At 45.6% G+C, this 23,813-nt stretch overlaps 1 protein-coding gene across 1 annotated transcript in view; it reads left to right on the top strand.

The window, feature by feature from the left end:
• The window catches only part of LOC147102401 (RNA-binding protein Musashi homolog 2-like), a 269,465-nt gene extending 246,571 nt beyond the window's left edge, over nucleotides 1–22,894 (top strand). Inside the window, exons 8-9 of the mRNA XM_085964792.1 lie at nucleotides 3,840–3,922; nucleotides 11,757–22,894. Coding sequence (XP_085820918.1) covers nucleotides 3,840–3,881 — 42 coding nt within the window. The 3' untranslated portion in view covers nucleotides 3,882–3,922; nucleotides 11,757–22,894. The remainder of the gene's footprint in view (nucleotides 1–3,839; nucleotides 3,923–11,756) is intronic.
• The last annotated feature ends 919 nt before the right edge of the window (nucleotides 22,895–23,813 follow it).

Raw genomic sequence — 23,813 nt, 5'->3', positions numbered from 1 at the left:
AGTACGGTTATGCTTGGGGTCAAGTCCGTGTAATATTTCATCAATGCCACTTGGAAAGTTTGAATTGGCAAGGGACAGAAATGCTTTTGTTGCGTTTTCCTTAACGCTAATTTAATGGATGATCCGATACTGTGTGCAGCATGTCTGGCTGGAAGATTGCCTTACTGATGAGCCTAGTGGGCAGTGTTTGCGTTGGTCTGTGGAGGCTGTGATGTTTTGTCTTCATCCAGAATTCTTTTCTGCCCCTGCCCTGCTCTGATTTTTTTTTTCGGTGGTTGTTCCCACCGTTTCTGTGCCCTCTTCGCCTCTGCTGAAGACGATGACTCTTGTGGGTTTGGTTCCACAGGGAGGGGGGGGAGGGTAACCTCGGTCGAGCAAGCGACCATTTTTCGCCTGCGAGCCTTGTTCGACCGCGAACGTGATCCTGTCCTCACTTGGTGTCTGCGCACGTTCACTTTCCAGCCAGAGTGAGTGAGACGTGATGAGTAGCAGGAATCCTGGTTCATTTTCCCTTCCCTAGGCCCAGGGGTGCTGAGCCGCCCTCCCCGCCCCTCCACCCCTTTTACTGCCCCACAAACCGAGACCTCTGATTTCAACCCCTTTAACTTCTCCCTTCATCTTTCTGCATTCGCGCTGAATGTGGGACGGTCCCTGCTTTTCGACCAGTACACAGAGGGATCCGCCCACCCCCAGGCCCGTGTGACAGCCTCCTTTCCCAGGTGACCCAGTTGAGGCCTATCAAAACAGGCTTCTCGGAAAGAGCCTGCATGTGATTGTCAGTCAAGCATTAAGCTTTTCTGCTCCAGAGGCCCATTTGCTCTGCCGCTCCAGCAGCCAAGAAGTACCGCTGTATTTGCCACCTAAATCCACAACAAAGGCTTCCCTGGTGCCACATTCACGCTCAGTCATCACGTCATTAGCTCACCTCTTCCCTTGTAACTTCAAACTCTGCCTCTCTCTCTGGTCCCATCCCTCACCAAAATCATCTTTAAAATGAAAGTAAGACTCCAAGTGAATCTTCCTGAGGTTTACAGAGAGGTATCATAGAAATTTACAGCAGAGGAGGCCATTCGGCCCATCTTGTTCATGCCAGCCGACAAAGAGCTATCCATCCAAATCCCACTTTCCAGCACTTGGTCCGTAGCCTTGTCGGTTATGGCACTTCAAGTGAATATCCAAGTACAGGTAGCCTGATCTGGAACTGTCAGGAGATGCTGCGAATAATGAGAATTATTTTAGAATTTGTTTTTGTTGCTGATAGGAACATAAGTAATAGGAGCAGGAGTCGGCCATGCGGCCCCTCGAGCCTGCTCCGCCATTCAATAAGATCATGGCTGATCTTCGACCTCATCTCCAACATCCTGCCCGATCCCCTTGATTCCCCTAGAGTCCAAAAAATCGATCGCTCTCAGCCTTGAATATACTCAGTGACTGAGTCTCCACAGCCCTCTGGGGTAGAGAATTCCAAAGATTCACCACCCTCTGAGTGAAGAAATTCCTCCTCATCTCAGTCCTAAATGGCCGACCCCTTATCCTGAGACTGTGACCCCTGGTTCTAGACACTCCAGCCAGGGGAAACAGCCTCTCGGCATCAATCCTATCAAGCCCTGGAAGAATTTTACACATTTCAATGAGATCACCTCTCATTCTTCTAAACGCCAGAGAGTGTAGGCCCGTTCTGCTCAATTTTAATCCAGCCAATATAGACCAATCAAATGAAATGCTGTAGCTTTGGAGTTGAAACTTGCCTCTTAACTGTATGTGTCTGTGTCAAGATGCTGTGCTCTAATATTAGATGTGTTGGCATGAACCCATAGTAATCCTGAGGAGAGGCTGTCAGTCCTGGTACGATAACTCTTTGCAAAGGCCTAACGTATCACAATCGGGGTCTTATGACACCACGGTCCCCAGAAAATATACCGTGGTGTACCAGCGCACAAAGGCTTAACTCGGACGTCCAAAATTCCTCTCTCTGCTATGTTAGCGGACCTTAACCCATATATTTTACAAGCCCTTAAAACCTGCACTGTAACAACAGAGAGTGGAATTTGAGACAAGTGCACCGTCTACTACTATCCCTCCCACCTCATTTTAGGATCCGTGCTTTCCAAATCCTGAACCTTGTGCCTCCTCTCGGGGCAGAGAAACCGCTCCGCCCTCCACCCCACTTCTCCCCCGCCGCCGTCCCCCCACCACCCAAGAAATGGCCATTTTTCTTTAATCTGTGATTTTGCCAGGTCAGAAATTAATTTTCACTGTGGGCCCCCCCCCCCCCCCCCCCAATCTGAGGCCCCGTCGTGAGTTAAAATACCAAAGTGTTGGAACTCTTCTGAAGCCTCAGTGAGCTAAAGGCACTGCCCAGTTTGCCACTGAGCCTCGGAGAGTAGGGAGGTCCCTGCTCAGTTGTTAGCTGCTCTCAGCCAACGTAACAGCGGCGGTGCTACGCTTTGTCTAAGTATTCGCCAGGGCTCCAGTCTCTGATTGCTGTCCAGTGGCCTCTGCTGGAGTATTGTGCATGTGTGCACAGTGAGTGAGTGCAGGATCGGGGCTAGGCCTGAAGCCTCCATGATCAAGGCAGCCAACACTTGCTGTCTATGAAGGAATGGGCCTTTTGGCCAAGGTATTGTGGAGGGTTATTGGCACCCGCCCCAGTCTGAGATACCAATCAGTGGGGAGGCGGTAAGGATGGGAAGGATGGACCCAGAGTAGAGCAGTAACAAAAATCACCTCAGAATACCAATGGTCCATTAGTTTGCCCCGCCAACCAGGCCCAAAGGTGCCGACTGATTGAGTTCATCCATTCTGTAAATCCGTAATTGCCAACAAGCCATGGGAATGCAAATTGGAAGAAAAGATCAGGACAGACTGGGGATTGACAGCCTCTCCAAACTGTAATGCGATGAAGAACCAGTCAATTCAAAGTACAATATGTTCCTGGCCCAGAACTCCAGTGCCATGTCTCCAACATACTTGTGAGCTTCAAGACATGATTTGTGTGTTCTATATTTGTTGCTATTATTAATCGTTAAATGTAGAGGTGCAGGTCCCTAGTATACAGAGGCACTGGTCCCCAATATACAGAGGTGCAGGTCCCTATTACATGGAGGAGAAGGTCCCTAATATGCAGAGGTGGAGGTCCCCCCTATATAAAGAATTGCAAATTGTTACACAAGGGGGTGCTGATCCTTATATCAGAGGTGCTAATCCTATATATATTTATATAGTGAGGTGATGGCTCTTAAATGCACGCCTATTTGTAAAACAAAACAGTTCCGTCTGTTAATCACCTTGATTATTGTAAGAAATCGCCTGTAAAACAAAAAAATGCATTATGTAGCTGAACCTGCCGCTCTCCAGATCACAGTGTAATTCTGAATGAAGAGGGCCAACGGTGTTAATGATGACTGTTACTAAGGTGATGAGCTGGGATAGAGTTCAATTTAAAATAACATCCTTCCCCAACATTGGCCAAAAGGTTGAGTGCATTGGAGGACGATGATTAAAATGAAGGGGGTATGCAATAACAATATTAATATGCACAAATTGAATCATTGAAGCTTACAAAACCAACATAGATTCATACAGCTTTGTGAAGGCTTTCCTCATTCTTCAGAAACTTGTTGAGTTATTTTCAGGGTGATCAGTTAGGAGGAAAATGAAGAATGACTTTGATAACCCACCTGTTACTTGACCCAACACAAGGTCACATCCTGTAGATAAGTCGTCACTTTTTTTTTGGTTTTTGCAAGTTATTTTTTGAAAAAAAAAGAAAAAGAGAAATGTTTCCTTGTTTGAATATGTATTGAGCACTGACAGACCTAATAACTGTACAATTTTAGGGACCATTGATTGCGACGGCATTTACAAACGGATACCATTGAAAGCAAACAGGTGGTTGGTTGGTTGCCATCTCAGGTTTGAGGTATTACATATATATATTCCATTTCATTTCCTTCCCTTGCTTTTCCTAAGGTAGCTAACCTCTGTCGACACACACATTTCCATGCTTTCCTATACTCCTTATTTACTTAATTACCACTCTTCCACTGCTTAAATTGTTAACTGGTTTGGGGAGAGAGTCCCGTGTAGGCATTGAGTGGCACGGTGGGTTAGTGCACTGGCCCTGCGTCCTCTGGGACCTGGGGTTTGAGTCGAGTCTGGACGGAAGGGGGTTGTAGATCTTTTCCTCTTTGGCTTGTATGGGGGACCGAGAGCGATTGGCTTGAGCGGTCTCGGGCAGGGCACCGCCAAGACCACAGCGCAGTGAAAACTGTAAGATTTGGCACACATTGCCGCAATTAGCAAAGCCAGTGGCTGGTGTGTGAGAAAAGGAAATCAGAGTGAGGTAATGGTGGGGAGGGGCTCCACGGACATCAAAGATCCCACGGCGCTATTTCGAAGAAGAGGAGCAGGGGGAGTTCTCCCCGGTGTCCTGGCCAATATTTATCCCTCAAACAACACCTAAAAACAGATTATCTGGTCATTACCTCGTTGTTGTTTGTGGGAGCTTGCTGTGCGCAAATTAGCTGCCGCGTTTCCCTACATTACAACAATGACCGCACTTCAAAATTACTTCATCTGCAATAAAGCGCTTTGGGACGTCCTTAGATTGTGAAATTTGCTAGATAAATGCAAGTTCTTTTTTCTTTCTTTCAATCTCTTATCTGTTTTGCTCTCCATTTTCCTTTTTCTTAGTTTATCGCCTGGCACAAAATTCAATTTTGTTCTGTAAACAAAAAAATATATGTTTCTATTCATGCTGCTCTTTGTAGAAGGTGCCGGGGGATCCCCGCAGTTGAGTGCGCAACGTAGTGTTGTATTGAACCACACAGACTAGGAAGGCCCCAGGTTTTATCCTTGGTCACACTTGTAATGGAGACACATCGGCAAGGCTAAAGGTCATCACCGGGGCTAAAGGTCGTCTCCAAGGTTCAAGGACATCGCCGCGGTTCAAGAGTAGGAGGGAAGATGAGAAATAGTGACTAGGTGACATAAAGATTGGGTTTTGAAAGCCTGTGGGAAGATGAAGGAAGGTCCACAGTGTAGCATAAGTGAGTTAGAGGAGGAGGGAGTGTGCAGGATGGTGTATTTGAAGCTTAGGAGAATGAAGGGAGGAGCTGAGCAGGGTAAAGAGAGGAAATTTCAGAGCAGCAAATCTCATAGCAGTAAAAAAAAAGAAAATAGAAAAAAAGACAAAGCTGGTTGTGATGGCGGGGAGTGGAGACCGCTTCTGCATTAGTAGATCTCATCCAGGAAGACAAATGGCTGCACTACAATTGGACTCCAACACAAATGCAAAATACTGCGGAGGCTGGAAATCTGAATTTAAAAACAAAAAATGCTGGAAATACTCAGCAGGACAGGCAACATCTGTGGAGAAAGAAATAGAGTTCACGTTTCAGGTTCTGATGAAAGGCCATCGACCTGAAACGTTAACTCTGTTTCTCTCTCCACAGATGCTGCCTGACCTGCTGAGTATTTCCAGCATTTTCTGTTTTTTTTTACTAGAATTGGACTCGCTGGATGAAGGAATGGGGGGAAATGTCCACCAAGATTCCTTTTCAGAGCTAGCCTCCCTATAAGCACGTTACTGCTCCTATGTAGCGGACAAACTGTCTCCTGCAACTGTCTTGTCTGACTGAGCTGTGTTGGCGAGAGTCAGAGCCGAGGACACAAGGCCACAGAGGGTGTAAAAAGGTTGTTAAAATCAAGAGGGTGAGGCAGGAGTCACTTGTTAAAAAGACTAATGGAGGAAGAAATGGTTCACCGTGCTGATGGTACGTTTTTAGAGCAGGTCTTTGGGATTCTCCCAGCTCCCAGCTTGGAATTGCCGGCAGCAAAAGGTTGAGAATTAATCGATGGAAAGTCCTACAAGGACCACCAAACTCCTGAGCACAAAGTCATAAAAGTCTACTCATCCTGCACGTTTTATATTAATAAGCGGCACAGAAACCCAGCATGCAATGCCTGCCCCATGTCTAGACTTCGTTTAATGTCTTTACAGTTTCTGAAGTTACTCAGTTGGTGTCCTGCTCCATTGAGTCCCCTTACTGGTGCCCTGGTCCATTGGGTTCCCCCTACTGGTGCCCTGGTCCATTGGGTTCCTCCTACTGGTGCCCTGGTCCATTGGGTTCCCCCTACTGGTGCCCTGGTCCATTGGGTTCCCCCTACTGGTGCCCTGGTCCATTTGGGTTCCCCCTACTAGTGCCCTGGTCCATTGGGTTCCCCCTACTCGTGTCCTTGTCCATTGGGTTCCCCCTACTAGTGCCCTGGTCCATTGGGTTCCCCCTACTAGTGCCCTGGTCCATTGGGTTCCCCCTACTAGTGCCCTAGTCCATTGAGTCCCCCTACTAGTGCCCTGGTCCATTGGGTTCCCCCTACTAGTGCCCTAGTCCATTGGGTTCCCCCTACTAGTGCCCTGGTCCATTGGGTCTCCGTCCTGTGTCCTGGCCTAGTGAGTGTCTTCCAGGTCCCCAAGCTCACTGTGGTGTCCCTAGTTTAATCACTTCTAGTTCAGTGGATACCCTCACACCACTGTCCAGGCTCAACGAATGACCTTGTTCAGTGGAGTTTCCGCCAGTCTCCTGGCTCAGTGGCCGCCACACTGGTGCTCCGGTTAAGATGCTAGCTTTGCTTTTCTGTGGTTGTATGGTCCTAGGTAGCCCTGGTAAAACCAATATTCGGACCTGTAGTGAACACATTTATTCTGTCCTTAGCTGGAACATTTAGTTCCCTACTGCGATGTATCTCCTTCCCGAGAGCATGTCCTCCTACAGTGATATAAGAGGAATCTGCAACCCTGCCTGTACTGGCAGGAGGAGGATGATGCAACCATAAATGATCCCAAATCAACAAACCCTCACTGCTAGTCGCAATGGTGAATCTCTGTATCGCCCACATTCTGGCGACAGTCAGGAAACTGGGGCTGACAAAGATGTGTCCTCCACTTGTAATCTCCCGAATTGATGCTCGCTCTCCATTCCGAAGAGCCCCATTTCCTCCTTGTGCTTCGGAGCGGCTGTACAACCAAGTGAAATTAGCAGCCGTCATCAAGTTCAGACATTGCTTTTCACTTGCAATCACGGGCAACCAAACGCCGGCAGCGCCAAAGTGTCGACGGCACGGGATGAGCGTGCCACCATGGGAGGTAGCCAGTACGCTCAACTGGCCCAACTTAATCAGGGCTCCTATTTTTGCAGGTTGAATTCAGGAACCATTGCCCTGAATTTGAAGCCAACGATCCCATATTTTAAAATGCTTTATAATTGTGGCTTCGAAGCCTTCATTTTGGTGTTACAGGAGGTGGGGGAGTAAAGCAAGTCTGAAACGTGCTTCGTTTCCTTTTGTTCTCCCACCCGCACTTCTCAGTTGGAGGAACTGGCGCACCGTACTGCATTTAACGGGAGATCGTTAAATGGCCTAAACTCTGTACCGTCAGAATATAACCAGGACCTTGCAATAATGCCAGGAGATGATAGTGCACAAACACACAGAATCGCACAGCACAGAAGGAAGGCCATACGGCCCATCGTGCCCGTGCCAGCTCTTTGAACGAGCTAGCCAATTAAATACATTCATCTGAAATGTCACTCTATCTTATTTTAGTGGCAGTGTTAATCCAGTTATTTAAAATGCCTCTGTTAAAGTAGGGGACAGAAATTTAAAACCAGTGTAATATATGTTCATATACTAGTGTCACATGGTCTGATCTCGGGGCCAAAATATTAATCCCTTCGGTTAAAAATCGTGTGTGTGTGTATATTGGGGGGAGGAAACAAATTAAGCACATACCAAACGTGTGTAAATGCACGAAGCGTGGTAAATAAGGTTGGTGAGCTGCAGGCGCAAATAGCCACATGGGAATATTTTGTCGTGGCGATAACGGAGACCTGGCTCAAAAAAGGGCAGGATTGAGTTTTAAATATTTCTGGATATAAGGTGTTCAGGAAAGATAGGGAAGGAAAGAAAGGAGTTGGGGTGGCAGTATTGGTTAAGGGGAATGTTACAGTGCAGGAGAGAGAGGATGTCATGGACGGGGTCAAGGACAGAATCTATTTGGTTAGAGTTAAGAAATAATAGAGGTGCCATTACATTACTAGGTGTATTCTATAGGCCACCAGTGGGAAAGATATGGAGGAGCAAATTTGCAGAGAAATTACAGAGAGGTGCGAGGACTATAGAGTACTAATAATGGGGGACTTCAATTATCCTAATATAGACTGGGATAGTAATAGTGTAAAGGGCAGAGATGGGGAAGAATTTCTGAAGTGTGGTCAGGAGAACTTTCTTGATCAGTACGTTTCCGGCCCAATGAGGAAGGAGGCATTGCTGGATCTGGTTCTGGGGAATGAGGTGGGGCAAGTGTCAGTAGGGGAACATTTAGGGAACAGTGATCATAGTATCATAAGGTTTAGATTAGCTATGGAAAAGGACAGGGAGCAATCTAGAGTAAAAATACTTAATTGGAGGAAGGCAAATTTCAGTGGGTTGAGAACGGATCTGGCATGGGTAAATTGGAATCAAAGATTGGCAGGCAAAACTGTAATCGAACAATGGGCTGCCTTTAAAGAGGAGCTGGTTCAGGTACAGTCGAGGTACATACCCACGAGGGGGAAAGGTAGGGCAACTAAAGCCAGAGCTCCCTGGATGACGAAAGAGATAGAGAGTAAGATGAAGCAGAAAAAGAGCGCGTATGACAGATGTCAGGTTGAGAATACAAGTGAGAATCAGGCTGAATATAGAAAGTTCAGAGGGGAAGTGAAAAATAAAATAAGAGGGGCAAAGAGAGAGTATGGGAATAGATTGGCAGGCAACATAAAAGGAAATTCAAAAGCCTTCCATAGGCATATAAATAATAAACGGGTAGTAAGAGGAGGGGTGGGGCCGATTGGAGACCAAAAAGGAGACCTATGCATGGAGGCAGAGGGTATGGCTGAGGTACTAAATGAGTACTTTGCATCTGTCTTCACCAAAGAAGAAGATGCTGCCAAAGTCATAGTGAAGAAGGAGGTAGTGGAGATAAAAAATGATAAAAAGGAGGTACTAGAAAGGCTGGCTGTACTTAAAGTTGATAAGTCACCAGGACCGGATGCGATGCATCCTAGAATGCTGAGGGAGGTTAAGGAGGAAATTGCAGAGGTACTCGCCATAATCTTCCAATGCTCCTTAGATACGGGTGTGGTGCCAGAGGACTGGAGAATTGTAAATGTTAAGCCCTTGTTCAAAATAGGGTGTAAGGATAAATCTGGCAACTACAGGCCAGTCAGTTTAACCTCGGTAGTGGGGAAGCAGGGACAAAGTTAACAGTCACTTGGACAAGTGTGGATTAATTAAGGAAAGCCAGCACGGATTTGTTAAAGGCAAATCGTGTTTAACTAACTTGATTGAGTTTTTTGATGAGGTAACAGAAAGGGTTGATGAGGGCAATGTAGTTGACGTGTATATGGACTTCCAAAAGGCGTTTGATAAAATGCCACATAATAGGCTTGCCAGCAAAGTTGAAGCCCATGGAATAAAAGGGACAGTGGCAGCATGGATACGTAATTGGCTAAGTGACAGGAAACAGAGAGTAGTGGTGAACGGTTGTTTTTCGGACTGGAGGAAGGTATGCAGTGGTGTTCCTCAGGGGTAAGTACTAGGACCACTGCTTTTCTTGATATATATTAATGACTTGGACTTGGGAATACAGGGCACAATTTCAAAATTTGCAGATGACACAAAACTTGAAGTATAGTGAACAGTGAGGAGGATAGTGATAGACTTCAAGAAGACATGGACAGGCTGGTGAAATGGGCGGACACGTGGCAGATGAAACATAACGTAGAAAAGTAAGAAGTGATACATTTTGTTAGGGAGAATGAGGAGAGGTAACACAAACTAAAGGGTACAATCCTAAAGCGGGTGTATGAACAGAGAGACCTGGGGGTATATGTGCACAAATCATTGAAGGTGGCAGGGCAGGTTGAGAAAGCAGTTTAAAAAAGCATACGGGATCCTGGGCTTCATAAATAGAGGCATAGAGTACAAAAGCAAAGAAGTTATGATAAACCTTTATAAAACACTGGTTCGGCCCCAACTGGAGTCCAATTCTGAGCACTGCGCTTTAGGAAGGATGTGAAAGGCCTTAGAGAGGGTGCAGAAAAGATTTACGAGAATGATTCCAGGGGTGAGAACTTCAGTTACGTGGAGAGATTGAGAAGCTGGGGTTGTTCTCCTTAGAGCAGAGGAGGTTGAGAGGAGATTTGATAGAGGTGTTCAAAATAATGAGGAGTCTAGACAGAGTAGATAGAGAGAAACTGTTCCCATTGGCAGAAGGGGTCGAGAACCAGAGGACAGAGATTTAAGGTGATTGGCAAAAGAACCAAAGGCGACACGAGGAAAAGCTTTTTTACTCAGCGAGTGGTTAGGACCTGGAATTCCCTGCCTGAAAGGGTGGTGGAGGCAGACTCAATCATGGCTTTCAAAAGGGAGTTGGATAAGTACCTGAAGGAAACATTTTGCAGGGCTACAGGGAAAGGGCGGGGGAGTGGGACGAGCTGACGTGCTCTTGCAGAGAGCCGGCACAGGCTCGACGGGCCAAATGGCCTCCTTCTGTGCTGTAACCATTCTATGATTCTAGGAAATTCCCTTCATTTGTATTGGATCTGTGTAAACTATAATGTATTAAACTCATTAGGAACACATGAATTATAGTTCAAAAAATGAAAATATTAAGCTATTGAATAATAAATGCACTATGCGTAGTAAATTAGAGTGTCCCTAAATTTGGCTATTTGCCACTTATTTTTAAAGTCTGTGTACCTGATTGTCTAGTTTGAGGCATGTAAAGGTAGACATTCCAGACAGACAAGGAGGCACTGGGGTGTGGGGTTGCATTATGTCTGCAATCAAGAGATTTGAAGGGGAGGGGGAAGCGTGAGTGAGGTGTCTTGCAGTAGTTTGTACCTGTGATTGTTGGCGTGAAACACTGAGGGTCTCAGCCACCCCATTGGGGCAAAGGCATTGAGTAGATGCAATGAGGTGCTCTGCCCATCCCGCACAGGGCAAGAAGGAAAATCTCATGACAAGGTCAACCCCATGGCTGGATGTGTGCGCCAACCTAGTAGATGGTCACTGGCACAGCTTAGGGACAATATTGCCTAATATTGTGGGGGGTGGGGAGGTGAGGTAGCGGGAGCGTTAGAAGGAGAGGGAACTTTAGCTACGTTAGTATTAGGTGAGAAGTGCAAGAGGAACGATGACACCATATTACCTGAGTGGGGCACAAATGAAGCAATACATTGGGTAGCCCAGCCCAATTTAAACCTTGTGGTTGAGGGATATTCACTAGCTCCAAATGGAACTGCAGTGAGGGGGATCATCAGGCGAGATGGTCTTCAGACAATGATCTGATCAGTTGAGAGCCCAAACATCAGTCCCAGCAAGTCCATCAGGATTTGCACTTAAACATCATCCTATCTCTCTCTCTCTTAGTTATTCATGAAACATTTTTTTCCTGTCGTGCAATCTACTGTGTATCCTTCCTTCCCGAATTCTCGTGCCTCCTAAATAGCGTTTAGTGTCTTTTTCTTTGTAGATTACATACCCCGCATTGTTGTTGTTGTTGTTTAAATAGTGACTCAAAATGGTCGGCGACGTGACTTAATCTTATTCTGGGTTTTTTTTTCTCCCCTCCTCTCAATCTCCCCTCTGCCTCTTTCCCACTCACCCCTCCACCTCTCACCCGCTCTCCCCCCCCCCCCCCCCCCCCCACACAGAGTTTATCAGGAGCTCCAGGCAAGACTGGGCGAACTTTCTGACTGGCCCCAGATTCAGGTGATGTCATCAAAACGAAGAGGAAAACTAAAAATAAAACACACACCAATGAGCACTACATCATCACTGAGCGAATAAAACTGGAGGTGGCACTCTGTGGACTAAATGTTTTTTTTAGAGAAAAAAAATGAAATTGCATCATCTCAGTGGTCTACTGTATCATAATCTTAGGATAAGATGAAAGAAAATGGCATTTTAAATGATTAATAATAATAGTCTTTTTAGTGTTTCTTGATTTATTTTGAAATTTATTTGAATCACAAGATATTCTTTTTTCCTGCTATTTGTGTTATGAATAGTGATGTAGCTTTTAGTCTGTATATAATACTTCTGGCACCATTAATGCTGCAGTGTACTCTCTTCAAACTTTGCGTGTGTGCGTGTTTTTTTGCCTGGGAAAGAGCCCTGTTTTAGTTTATAAGAGCCCCCCCCCCCCCCCCACCAACACTCCCCCCACCCCGCTCCCCACCGTTGGATTTCGCAAATTCTCAAGAACTGTAAATGTTTAAGGGGGAGGGTGCGGGGGAGAGTGGGTTTCGGATAAATGACAGAAACAACGTTGATACTGATAAAAGCAGACAGTGGAATATTAGAGCACAACCACTGTCTCCTTGGGGGGTGGGGGGAGGTGGGGAGCGGGTGTCACTGTCTCGAGTCAGTGAAACAGGGCAATGGCGAGTCTGTCCTGCTTTTAATGTTGTTGTTTAGAAGGAGCGGAAAAGTAGCCTGACTAACAATCAGAGATAAATCTATTTTTTTGTTCTGCGCCGGTCTCTTGATTAGCTCTACTTTTGGCAATAAGGTCGGGACTATGAGATTTCTTTTCCAAGTCCTTTTTCTATAAGTACTGTTTTCACAGGTTTGTCTCTTTTTTTGTTTTCGGGTCGTCATTTAAAGAGGTGATTATAGTATAAGGTGTTTTATTTTATTTTTTGTCATTGAAGTTGTGAATTCTCAAATGTTGTAAATAACGATTCCAAGTGGCTGCATATATTCTATTCAAAGAGAGAGATTGAGAGAGAGAGAGAGAGGGGTACAAATGTTTGGTTATTTTTTTTGTTGCTTATGGTGGTGCTCTAGGGTAGTGACGCACTTGGCGAAGTCAGGGTTCTCTAACTCGGGCTGAGTTGGAAATCCCGCCAAGTCTGATTGCCCGGGCTACCCTGTAATGATACTAGTGTAACACTGTTCAACTTGCTCTGTAGCCAACTCTGATAGAATTACTGACTGTACTCACTCACGCCATTACCGGTATGTTTTAATTTCTGGTCGATTTCAGGCCCTCGCGGACAGCTCGAGTAAAATACCTTCGGTCGACAGTCTGGGGCTGTCTCGATTGTGCTTTTCTTTTTTCTTAAAAAAAAACAACCCGAATTGAATATTTCACATTAGAAATGAAAATTTATTTTTCACTTCACTGAAGAAAAAAAATCCCAAATGGTAACTCAAACAAGTTTTAATTAATTAAATTGATGATTTTATTTTTAAAAGAAAAAGAGTGAAAAGGCTAAGGAGTTTTCTCTCCAGCCTCGGAATTAACAGAAGCTTTCGAATTATTGTCACATTTCAGCCATTCTCTTTTCTCTCCTTAATCTGTTGTTAGGCAAGTGCCCTGTCATTCACTCTATTGCCTGTTTAAAGACATAGGATGGCAATACTAAAGCAAAACTCACAAGTCTCTTATCCATTTTACGCTGTATAACTGAATTAGAGAGCAAAGTTCTACGAATACCTCAGTGCTGTATTGGTTTCAGCATAGAAGCATTCTAAAGATTAATTTATTGTAGACTTAAAGATAATTAAGATAAAATTTTTAAAAAACAAACATCGTTGCACTGTGATCGGTAGGGAGAAACTGACAATTCCTATTTGCACATGTTAATTATTTGGCATTTTGTTATGGTCCTAGTCCCCCCTTAGGCAGGGGGAGGTGTATGAAGGATATTCTAATTTTCTTTTTGTTACATTTTTGTCTTTTTTAAATTAAATTGGGACAAGTAGGGCTCCAACAGCCAATAGAATGACACCTTGTTAGGTGGTGTGATGAAGTGGGAATGGTGCAGGCTACTTCAAAGTGTCTTGCTACGACAAGATGAGGCAAAGCGACAAGTCCTTTGTTTTAACAAGAAATATCAGTAACTCCTTAACATGCCGAATCTGGTACTATAGACCCTTTGTTAACACACTGACGAATAGACGAGAAAACTCCTATAAAGGATAGATGCTGCACTCCTGGATTATTATTTTTTTTGTTTCGATAGGTTACAGAGCAGTTGGCGACGAGCGTATATGGCCTGGACTATAAACAGACACAGGCTGACCATAGAGGCAGTCAAATATTGCGACGTTACATGATAGTGGATCCTGTCAGGGTTGTTTTGGAGAGGGGGGGAAAAAAAAGACTTTTTTTTAAATCCCAGTTTTACTTTTGCCTTCGGAACAACTGGTTTGTAAAACGCTGGATGCTCAAGATTTTTATAAATGAGAAAAGACTTGATCAAGGAGTGAAAGTAAAAGATAATAATACACATTTTAAAGAAAAAAAAGACGGTGTTCTTGGGGGAAAAAAACAATGGTTCCCTAAGATCTGATTGTAACCAGGGAACATTTGTATTGATATATATATATATATATTTTTGGGGGGTTGTTGATAATTCTGTACTGTATTTCCTAGTTTATTTTATTTATCCTCATACCCTTTCACCTCACGGAGATACATTTTCCCCCGCCCCTCCCTCCCCTGGTTCATTGGTAGATATTGATGTATTTTTGCTAGTGTGTACAATTGCTGTCGTCCTGGAGTGCTGTCTTTGATGCTTAGCGTAGTGATTTTTAAGACAAAAATAATTCTCTCTCCAATAATAAATCTTGAGTATTAGTCGTAGACGTATTGTAAGTTTAAAAGAAGAAAAAAAAAAGGTTGAAAAAAAAACATTTTTTTTAAAAGAAAAAAAGGTAAAAATACAAGTTATTAGATGTAGTTAAATGAGATCTAGGACCAGTAAGGATAGGATTTCCTGTATTTAATAATTAATAATTAAAAAAAAAAGGTAATTACTAACCATTATAATGTTGGGGCAATTCTGCTGATCTGACGTGGTTTCGACTAACCAAAGCTTTCATGACATTTTAACGCAGGCAGATGGAAGGCATTAAGTGGATTCCCCCACCCTTGTCTCTTAAAGGGGCTGCCATACTACCTTAAATGCTAATGCTAGATATGCAAAACTGGGTTTTTATCATTTTTAAGAGGGACGCAAGCTATAATTATGAAAATGATTTTATTAAGAAAAGAATCCATATTTTTTTAAAAGCTCAGATGAAATTGATAAAAAAGTGATTGTGTGATAAGTTTTAATGTTTATATACACTTAAACCACAGTCCCAGTGGCCCACAGCACAAATATTTTTAAAGAAATAAAATATGTTTTAACATGTCTGCCTATATAGTAAGGTTTACTTTAGTTCTCACTCGTCTAGAGCATTGGGTTTGTTAAGGTTTTTTGTGACTGAATTCCGTCACTTTCAGAGGAGTCCATAAAGTTTTTTATTTTTTAATTTGGTCTTGTAGCTTGGACTTTAAGGTAGCATGGCTCTGTTTTGCTCAAATTTTATTTTTCATTGTACAGCAATGTACAGCTGATGAATGTTACACATCTTGCTTAGACTAGTTTCAATTCATTGGGTAAGTGTTGGTGATTTTTTTGACCTGAAAGCTGTTTGACTGAACTCGGTGCAAATAGGTCACCGCTGTTAGAACTTGAACTTGAACCTGAGGTGAGGGGCCTGGTTTTGGGGGGGGGGGGGGAGAGGGACCCAAGTACGAGCCACAGTGACGGTGCAAGAAGGACCTCCACCGCAACCTAGATGCGGCAAAGCGATGCGCCAAGCGCTTGGCGGGGTTGCCATTGTTTTTTTTTTTGCGCGTTCCCCGCGGTTGTCCTGAGCCAGTAATTCTGCGACAATAAAATGGCTGCCTCGCGTCTAAAATGGTGGACGGCGAGGAGGGACATGATGACCCAGGGTCACGTGACGCCGCGGGAATCATTTCTGAGTTGAAAGGTTGCCCGCAGCGCCCCCGACTGACTTCAGTAGTAATGAGAGTCACCATTGCCACGAAGAGGCACTGAAGAAAGAGGAATCAGCGCAGATTCCTTTGAAGCATTTGTGCCAGATCTTCCTTGGCAGCTTTGCCACGCAGATATTAGCTGTAAAGCTCTTTGGGACATCCTGAGGTCGTGAAAGGGGCTGTATAAATACAAGTCTTTTGTTTAGTACCCATTGATTGCTGAATTGGAAATCTCCTGAGTTGACCCTTTGATCTCACCCTGACCTAATGTATATGAAAGCGTGTAATATTCCAGATCTGTTGGTTTTTGCTATTAAAACAGAAGAGAAAGGATTGAATCTGCCCCTACCTCCTCCCCCTCCTCCCAGCCTGGTGTAGCTCCGAATCAACCGCTAGTTCCCACTGTACTTTATAAGGTCATGTAGAGAGCCGGAGGTTGATTTGGTTAATGACTTACATGTGGTACAAACTAATAATGTCTGCACTTTAAAAATTGTGCAAAAACCCATTGACGTGTTTGGCCATTGGCTCAAATATTTAATGTCTTTGGAATTCATCTTTTAGACCGGGACTTGCATTCTGATTCTGGCAATGGCAGCCTCAGGCTAAAACCACCAGTGCTCAGCACTGATACACATTGGCATTGTGCACCCTCTGGTTTTTTCTGCTTTTTGGGGGTGCCACACGAGGTCAGGAACAAAGGTGGTTGCCCACCAGCTTGGGGGATGGACGGAGGTGGGTGGGTGGAGGGGGCGCACATGAATTTGTGTTACCAGGCAGTCCAACGTTGGGACAGCCTCACTGTAGATGGGATGCTCCACCTTTAAGTGAGACGAAGGGAGACAAAGAGAAGTGAAACGTCCAGGTTATCTTTGCCCCTTTATCCGTTCAGTGGCACGTTCCAAAACGGTGCCCGCTGGCAGTCGGGAACTCAATAGGTGGGTGGATCTGCCCTTCCTTCTAGCACTCAGCTCTTCTGCGCATGAGATGGTCTCAAACGCACACTCTCCAATTCCTTTAGCAGTTTGAAACCAATGAGAATACCCTCAGCATGGTGGTTATCCCAGGCAGGTAGATGTTAATAGGATTATACACTCCATCGGCATTGTAGCTCTGTTGTCAAGAGCCCGTTGTAAGAACATTGGTGCTCGAGCGAGTGTCCCAGGTAATTAGAGGACACGAAAACCTAGGGCGCCGGCTAAGTTTATCAACAGAAGGTCATGTAGTTGGCTAGTTTAGTTTTGTTTATCTAGTCGATTTTTGTAATTGAATACTTTCAATCTTCAAAGAAAAGGTTGTTCACTGCCAGGTTAAAGTGTTGCGAGGCATTCATGTTACAGCAGGTAGAGATGGACAGTGGCCACACCAGTTGGGAGATGGACAGTGGCCACACCAGTTGGGAGATGGACAGTGGCCACACCAGTTGACAGATGGACAGGGGCCACACCAGTTGGGAGATGGACGGTGGCCACACCAGTTGGGAGATGGACAGGGGCCATACGAGTTGGTAGATGGACGGCGGCCACACCAGTTGGTAGATGGACGGCGGCCACACCAGTTGGTAGATGGACGGCAGCCACACCAGTTGGTAGATGGACGGTGGCCACACCAGTTGGTAGATGGACGGTGGCCACACCAGTTGGTAGATGGACGGGGGCCACACCAGTTGGGAGATGGACGGTGGCCACACCAGTTGGGAGATGGACAGGGGCCATACGAGTTGGTAGATGGACGGCGGCCACACCAGTTGGTAGATGGACGGCGGCCACACCAGTTGGTAGATGGACGGTAGCCACACCAGTTGGTAGATGGACGGTGGCCACACCAGTTGGTAGATGGACGGTGGCCACACCAGTTGGTAGATGGACGGGGGCCACACCAGTTGGTCTTAGCAGCTCGTGTTGAAACTAACATTGATAAACCTTTATTGGAACAGCTCTCTACGGATGACTCTGCACTGTAGTCTTCTCCATATTTGTCGCAGCACAACAGATGGAGACTGGTTCCCGGGAGCTTGCCATGTTACCCCAGAGCTACTACTTTAGAACCAAGATCATCGCACCTAAACACCCAATTCCCAGAATAATTCCTTTGGCAATCCCCTTGGTGAGGGAAGAGAGCTGCGTGATCTGATCCATGACACTTGCGGATAAACACGGAACACCTCGGAATATGGGATGCCCCTCATGCGGTGTATCTCTTTGTACATACAGTGAAGCAGCTCTACCTCGAGTCCATCTCCGCTCTTGACTGACTTGTGGGAGACTTGAGTTGAGGGGACAGAGGATATATACGACACACTGTGCTGTCTCTCTCAGCTTTCAAATTTAGTGTTACGAACCTCACGGCACGGCGTCCGAGATCACCGGTACTATTTTTTTTTCTGGAGTGCAGTTTGGGTTTCTTGCCTGCCATTGATACCCTCCCAGACTGGCTGTAATCTGCCTTGCCTCACTTCTATCGGGTCCAACGATAAACGGACCGGGCTAGAACCGGTAAACAGGCGAGGGGTGACCTCGAAATGTGTGACCCTTTGAAACAAGGCGTTGTGTTCAGGATCTTGAGCCAAAGGCTCCGATCAAATTTATCACCTTGATTCTTGGCACAGGAAAATCTTTGACGTGCACATGGCTCCTCTGCTGGTGACAGATGAATCAGCAGAGAGTTTAAACTGACACTTTCCCTTTGCAGATGTGTATATATAAAGCTCTGGCATCAAGATTGATACTGTCTAATTATTTGCTCCAAGACATTTTCTTCCCTTTCGATAATCTGCCTGCAAATTGTGTTTCATCATCTGAGGAATTTTTTTTTTAAAAATGGTCAATCAATTTATGAAATTGACTTGAAATGGGCAAATGTAAGCTGTTTGCAGAGGGCTGATTGGATATTGGATTCCAATGGCAGCCCTGTTGATTATTGTGCTGCAGTTTTGCTGTTTGTTATAAACACTTCACTCGCTGCCTCTTTAACGTCTCCTCCCCTTGTTATTTACTTTGTAGATTGAATTGCAGACTGCAGTAGAAATACGGAATGATATAAACACAGACTGCTATCCAGCCCAACGGATTGGAACCTCAGTGTACCCAAACTGCGGTGCAGTAGCCCAATAAAGCCCAAAACGACCCACTAAACAGAAACAAGGAAGACACAGAAGAAGAGAGAGGCGAACAAAACAAATGCATTATTTCTAGATGGGCTTCATCACCCCCTGCCCTTTCCCCATCCTAGCTCCCTGATCGCAGGGGGGAAATCGAGCCCTAAACAGCTAGACAGAAAGAAGTCTTCCCTCCTATAGTCCTGCTGTGGTGCAAGATCTTGGCCCTGTATTCCAAAGTCTTGCCTTGTCTCTTGCCATATTTGATGGTGGAGTTCTACCTTCCACTCCACTACCATCACAGCACTTTTCACAGTGCTGTCAATTCCTCATGACGAGTGTCTGCTGGGACTGCGGAGAGCTTTATATTGCCAGCTTCCCTTTTCTCAACATCGCTGCAGTTCTTTGACCTGGATGCCTAGAGAAAGTTAACTTTGACGGAAAGGGGGGCATTTTCCTCTCATCCTGGGCACAGGAGTATGCTCGCAAGCTGTGATGCGATCAGCCACTTCGCAACATCATCGCGTGACTGATCATTGCGTCACGTAACGCTATTCGAAACACCGTGACGAATATTAAGCACACTTGCAGAAGGCAGCACTGGGGGCTGAGCTCGTGGCTGTATTTTTAGGGCTCTGTGTTCCTTACTAATCCAAGTGCTGGGTCTATAGGAGAGCTTTCTGCCCCCCGCCACTCCCTGCACCAGTATCTTAGCACAGACCCTTTTCCAAGAAAATTCTTCCATCTTGATAGGAAACAACTGGTTTTGGAGGAAGCTGCTCTTTGTGGACATGACGTACTGTGGACAGCTATTGGCTTCCAGTGTCTCGAACCACATTTGATTGTAGCACTTTAAGGTGCTTCTTGCATTTTGGGAGTGGAGGGATTGAGAGATGGCTGGTTCTCTCTCTTATCATATCGAAACAGCCCAACGACGCGATGCCCCCGGTCACTGCCCCCCTGGACAACATCAGGTTCAATAGGTTGTGTAAAGGAGCCTCTGAGGATGCTTTGTGCCCTCTCACTGGCTGCCTTCATTACAACAGTGACTACACTTCAAGAGTGCTTCATTGGCTGTAAAGCGCTTGGAGGACGTCCCAAGGTGGTGAAAGGTGCTATATAAATGCAAGTTTGTTCGTTCTTTCTTTCACACAAACATAAAAAAGAAAACTTCTAAACCAATCTCAGGCAGGCAGCTCACTTTGTCCTCTGGGCTCCGTCTGCACGATTCAGTCCAAGCAATTTATTTGTACTGATGCCTTGTGATTACTTTAATTCCTAGCTGTTTGCTCAGCGCGATCGTATTTGCCGTTCCCTTTAAGTCTTATCGAGTAAACTGTCGCCAGCCGCCCTGGAAACAAACTGCATGAGCCGTACGTGTGTGCGGGTCACGTGAAGCTGTCTCAACACCACTTGCGCTGGTCGGCGCGGCGCTCCGTCGAAACCCAAGCAAGCGGGGAAAATCCGCCACACTCTATTTAAAAAAAAAAAAAATGATATTTAATATTTCTTTGTCCTTCATGGGTGAATCGCTGTTAATTCAAACAAAAGAGAATTGAAATGGAAAGCATTTTAAGCAATTTCTTTGTATGGTGACTATTGATGCTCATCAAGATGAGTGAAGTTAGTGTGGAACATTTCCCATTTCAAGTGTCAAGCACTCTCCCAGTCAAGCATACCACAGCCACACTTTGCCCCAAGCAACGTCCCAAACTTCAGAAGGGCATCTCCTACTGCACCATTTTTTTCCCCCATTTCTCACACTAACCATCCTTAGGCCAGTCTGAGTGATATCGCCAGTCAGCGCCCCTTTAGTGCTTGTAGGCCCACTCTCACCAGGAGCTGGACTGAGAATGCCCAAACCCATTTCACTCAGGGCCCTTTACAGCCAGGTGAAGACTTTAGTCCCATCAGTCTGGGCTCTATTGAATCCAGGTCCTGGAGGTGTCAGTGGGCCAGCACACTCGCCTCCGAGTCAGAAGGTCGTGGGTTCAAAGTCCCACTCCAGAGACTTGAGCACAAAAATCCAGGCTGACACCTCCCAGTGCAGCGCTGAGGGAGTGCCACACTGTCGGAGGTGCTGTTAAACCGAGGCGCCTCTCAGGTAGAAGTAAAAGATTCGAAGAAGAGCAGGGGAAGTTCTCCTCGGTCGTCCGGTCCCTCAACCAACATCACTAAAATTAGATGATCCGGTCATTATCTCATTGACGTTTGTGGGAGCTTGCTGTGCGCAGGTTGACTGCCGTGTTTCCCACATTACAACAGTGACTACACTTCAAATAGTACTTCATTGGCTGTGAGGCGTCCTGAGGTCGTGAAAGGCGCTGTCTAAATTGCAAGTTCTTTCTTTCTTGAAAGGTCAGTTCGCTTGATGCAGTTCTATGTACAATGCTCTCACAACATTGTTAACAAATCGACTCGAAATACAATTATACATTGCTGCAAACCACCATTTGAACAGGGTACATTGTGAAGGTTGAATTGTCAGCATACACCAACAAAACACCACGTTAAGAAAAGGAGAGGGCTTCATTGTGACAAGACCTGCTGAAAGAGAAACAGGCTAACGTTGGTGATGAAAGGTCCACTCGACCCGCCATCAGACCCAGTGACTTGCTGTGTATTTCCACTGTCTTCTGCTTCATATTATTATTGTGATATTCTAAACCCCATGCCTGTCCCACCTCCGTCACCTCCACCTGGTTAGGAGGTGCCAGTTTCCCCACAATGCGTTAGCCTACGTAGCAAAGGCCACCACACTCCAAAAGAGAGTCATCATCTGAAAGCACTTTGCGACGTCACAACATTACCTTGCTCTCTCTAAAGGCAAAAGTACCTTTATCTCGCACTGTACCAGGTCACCGCCCTCTCTCCACAGGCCTGCTCAGGAGTGCCGTAGCTCCCTCCCCTTCTCCTCGCTCTCCGGAGCGAAACCCCTCCGTTGAATGACAATTGAGACTGACATTCGGAGTTGGCATTTCTTGAGTTATCGTACTCAACGGGCGGTTACCGCCCTCTTGACAACCGCGATTACACTTCAAGGAAGTGGCTGTAAAGCACTTTGGGACGTCCTGAAAGGCGCTATGTAAATGCAAGTTCTTTTTCAATGCTTTGAAGTTTTCTCCTGGTTCTGAAGGGGAAAAAAAAAGATAAAGCCCTGATAAATATACCTCAAGTATTGACTTTCTTTTGATTGTTTTACCAAGCACCGCTTCAGGGGGAAGCATTTAATCTTGCGTTTCTCCCACACTTGTGATCAGTGAGTTAATCCTTGCCTAGAGGAAGGTGTTTGCAGAAGGACAGGGAACCTAAAACTGTCACGTTGGGCGGGGGGGTGTGGAGGGGAAAGAGTTCCTGTGTTCGCTCCTTGTAGAAACTTGTAAACTCGGTCTGTTGATCTGTGTTTATGATTTCACTCCAGTCAACAGAGGAAGTCTTTGCCCATGACTGGTTTATGGTCTTCTCTGTACACTTCGTTTTTGGTGGTTTCCCTCAGCGTGGGCCTTGGCTTGCACCTTAGTTGTCTCCATTTACAAAAAAAAACCTGGCGTCATTAGATGAGCACGGCGGTGTGTTGGTTGCGGGGGCAGATGTTCCTGCAGATGTTTAGTCACTGTGGCTCACTCCTGTCCCTCCTTGGCTCTCACCTCAACTAATCAAAATCTGAACTGACAACACTGTAAACATGACTAGTAAAAGCATCTTTCAGGTCCCTGTGTACGGCTTACTAAGCCCTGTTGTAAAATATATGGATGGGGCTCTCTCACATCACAGATGTGGAAAGTATAATTTTATATTTGTATTTTCAAAAATAAAAAGTTTGTGAAAGGTTTCCATCCTCTACTGTGGTCCAGAAATCAATGTGTTTGTCTGAAATATAAAAAAATATAAAAAAATAAACTGTTTTGAACTCACTTCTTGCCTGTGTCTTTCATATTAAACCCCCAGGTATGATTTGAACAGCTGGTCAGGTAGGTTTTTAACTTGCCACATGGATGGGAACCTGGCATTGCTGCCTGTTTAAAAACGACGCCCGATAAAGACACCGCCCGATATAGACACCGCCCGATATGGACTCCGCCCGTTATAAACACCGCCCGATATAGACAACGCCCGATATAAACACAGCCCGATATAGACTCCGCCCGATATAAACACCGCCGATATAGACACCGCCCGACAGACATCGCCCGACGTAGACACCGCCCGCTATAAACGCCATCCGATATAGACACCGCCCGATATAGACGCCGCCCGATATAGACACCGCCTGATACAGACACCGCCCGATACAGACACCGCCCGATATAGACACTGCCTGTATTGCGCACAGTTCTGGTCGTCATACCTGTACTAAAGAATGGATACAGAGGCACCGGAGAGAGTGCAGAGAGGATTTACGAGGATGATGCCAGACGTGCGAGGGTATCCCTAGCGGGAAAGGATGAACAGGCTTGGGTCTCTTTTCTCTTGAAAAGAGAAGGCTGTGAAGGGTGACCTAATCGAGGTCTTTAAAATTTAGAAAGGTTTTGATAGGGTAGAGTGTGGTCTATCTTGTGGGCAAGAGCAAAACCATCAATATAAGATAGTCACCAAGAAATCCAGTAGGGAATCCAGGGGAAACTTCTTCACTCACAGAGTGGTGAGAATGTGGAACTCGCTACCACAGGGAGTAGTTGAGGCGAACAGTATAGATGCATTTAAGGGGAAGCTGGATAAACACACGAGGAAGATAGGACTAGAAGGAAATGCTGATAGTGCAGAGGGGTGGGAGGAGGCTCGTGTGGAGCATAAACACCAGCCTTGTTCCAGTTGGGCCAAATGGCCTGTTTC

Source organism: Somniosus microcephalus, chromosome 22 (assembly GCF_052327205.1).
Source record: "Somniosus microcephalus isolate GS21.2 chromosome 22, FLI_Smic_1.0, whole genome shotgun sequence".
In the NCBI taxonomy this organism is placed as follows: Eukaryota; Metazoa; Chordata; class Chondrichthyes; order Squaliformes; family Somniosidae; genus Somniosus; species Somniosus microcephalus.
Note: the sequence above shows the minus strand (reverse complement) of the source record. Positions and strands in the feature narration are given on the sequence as shown.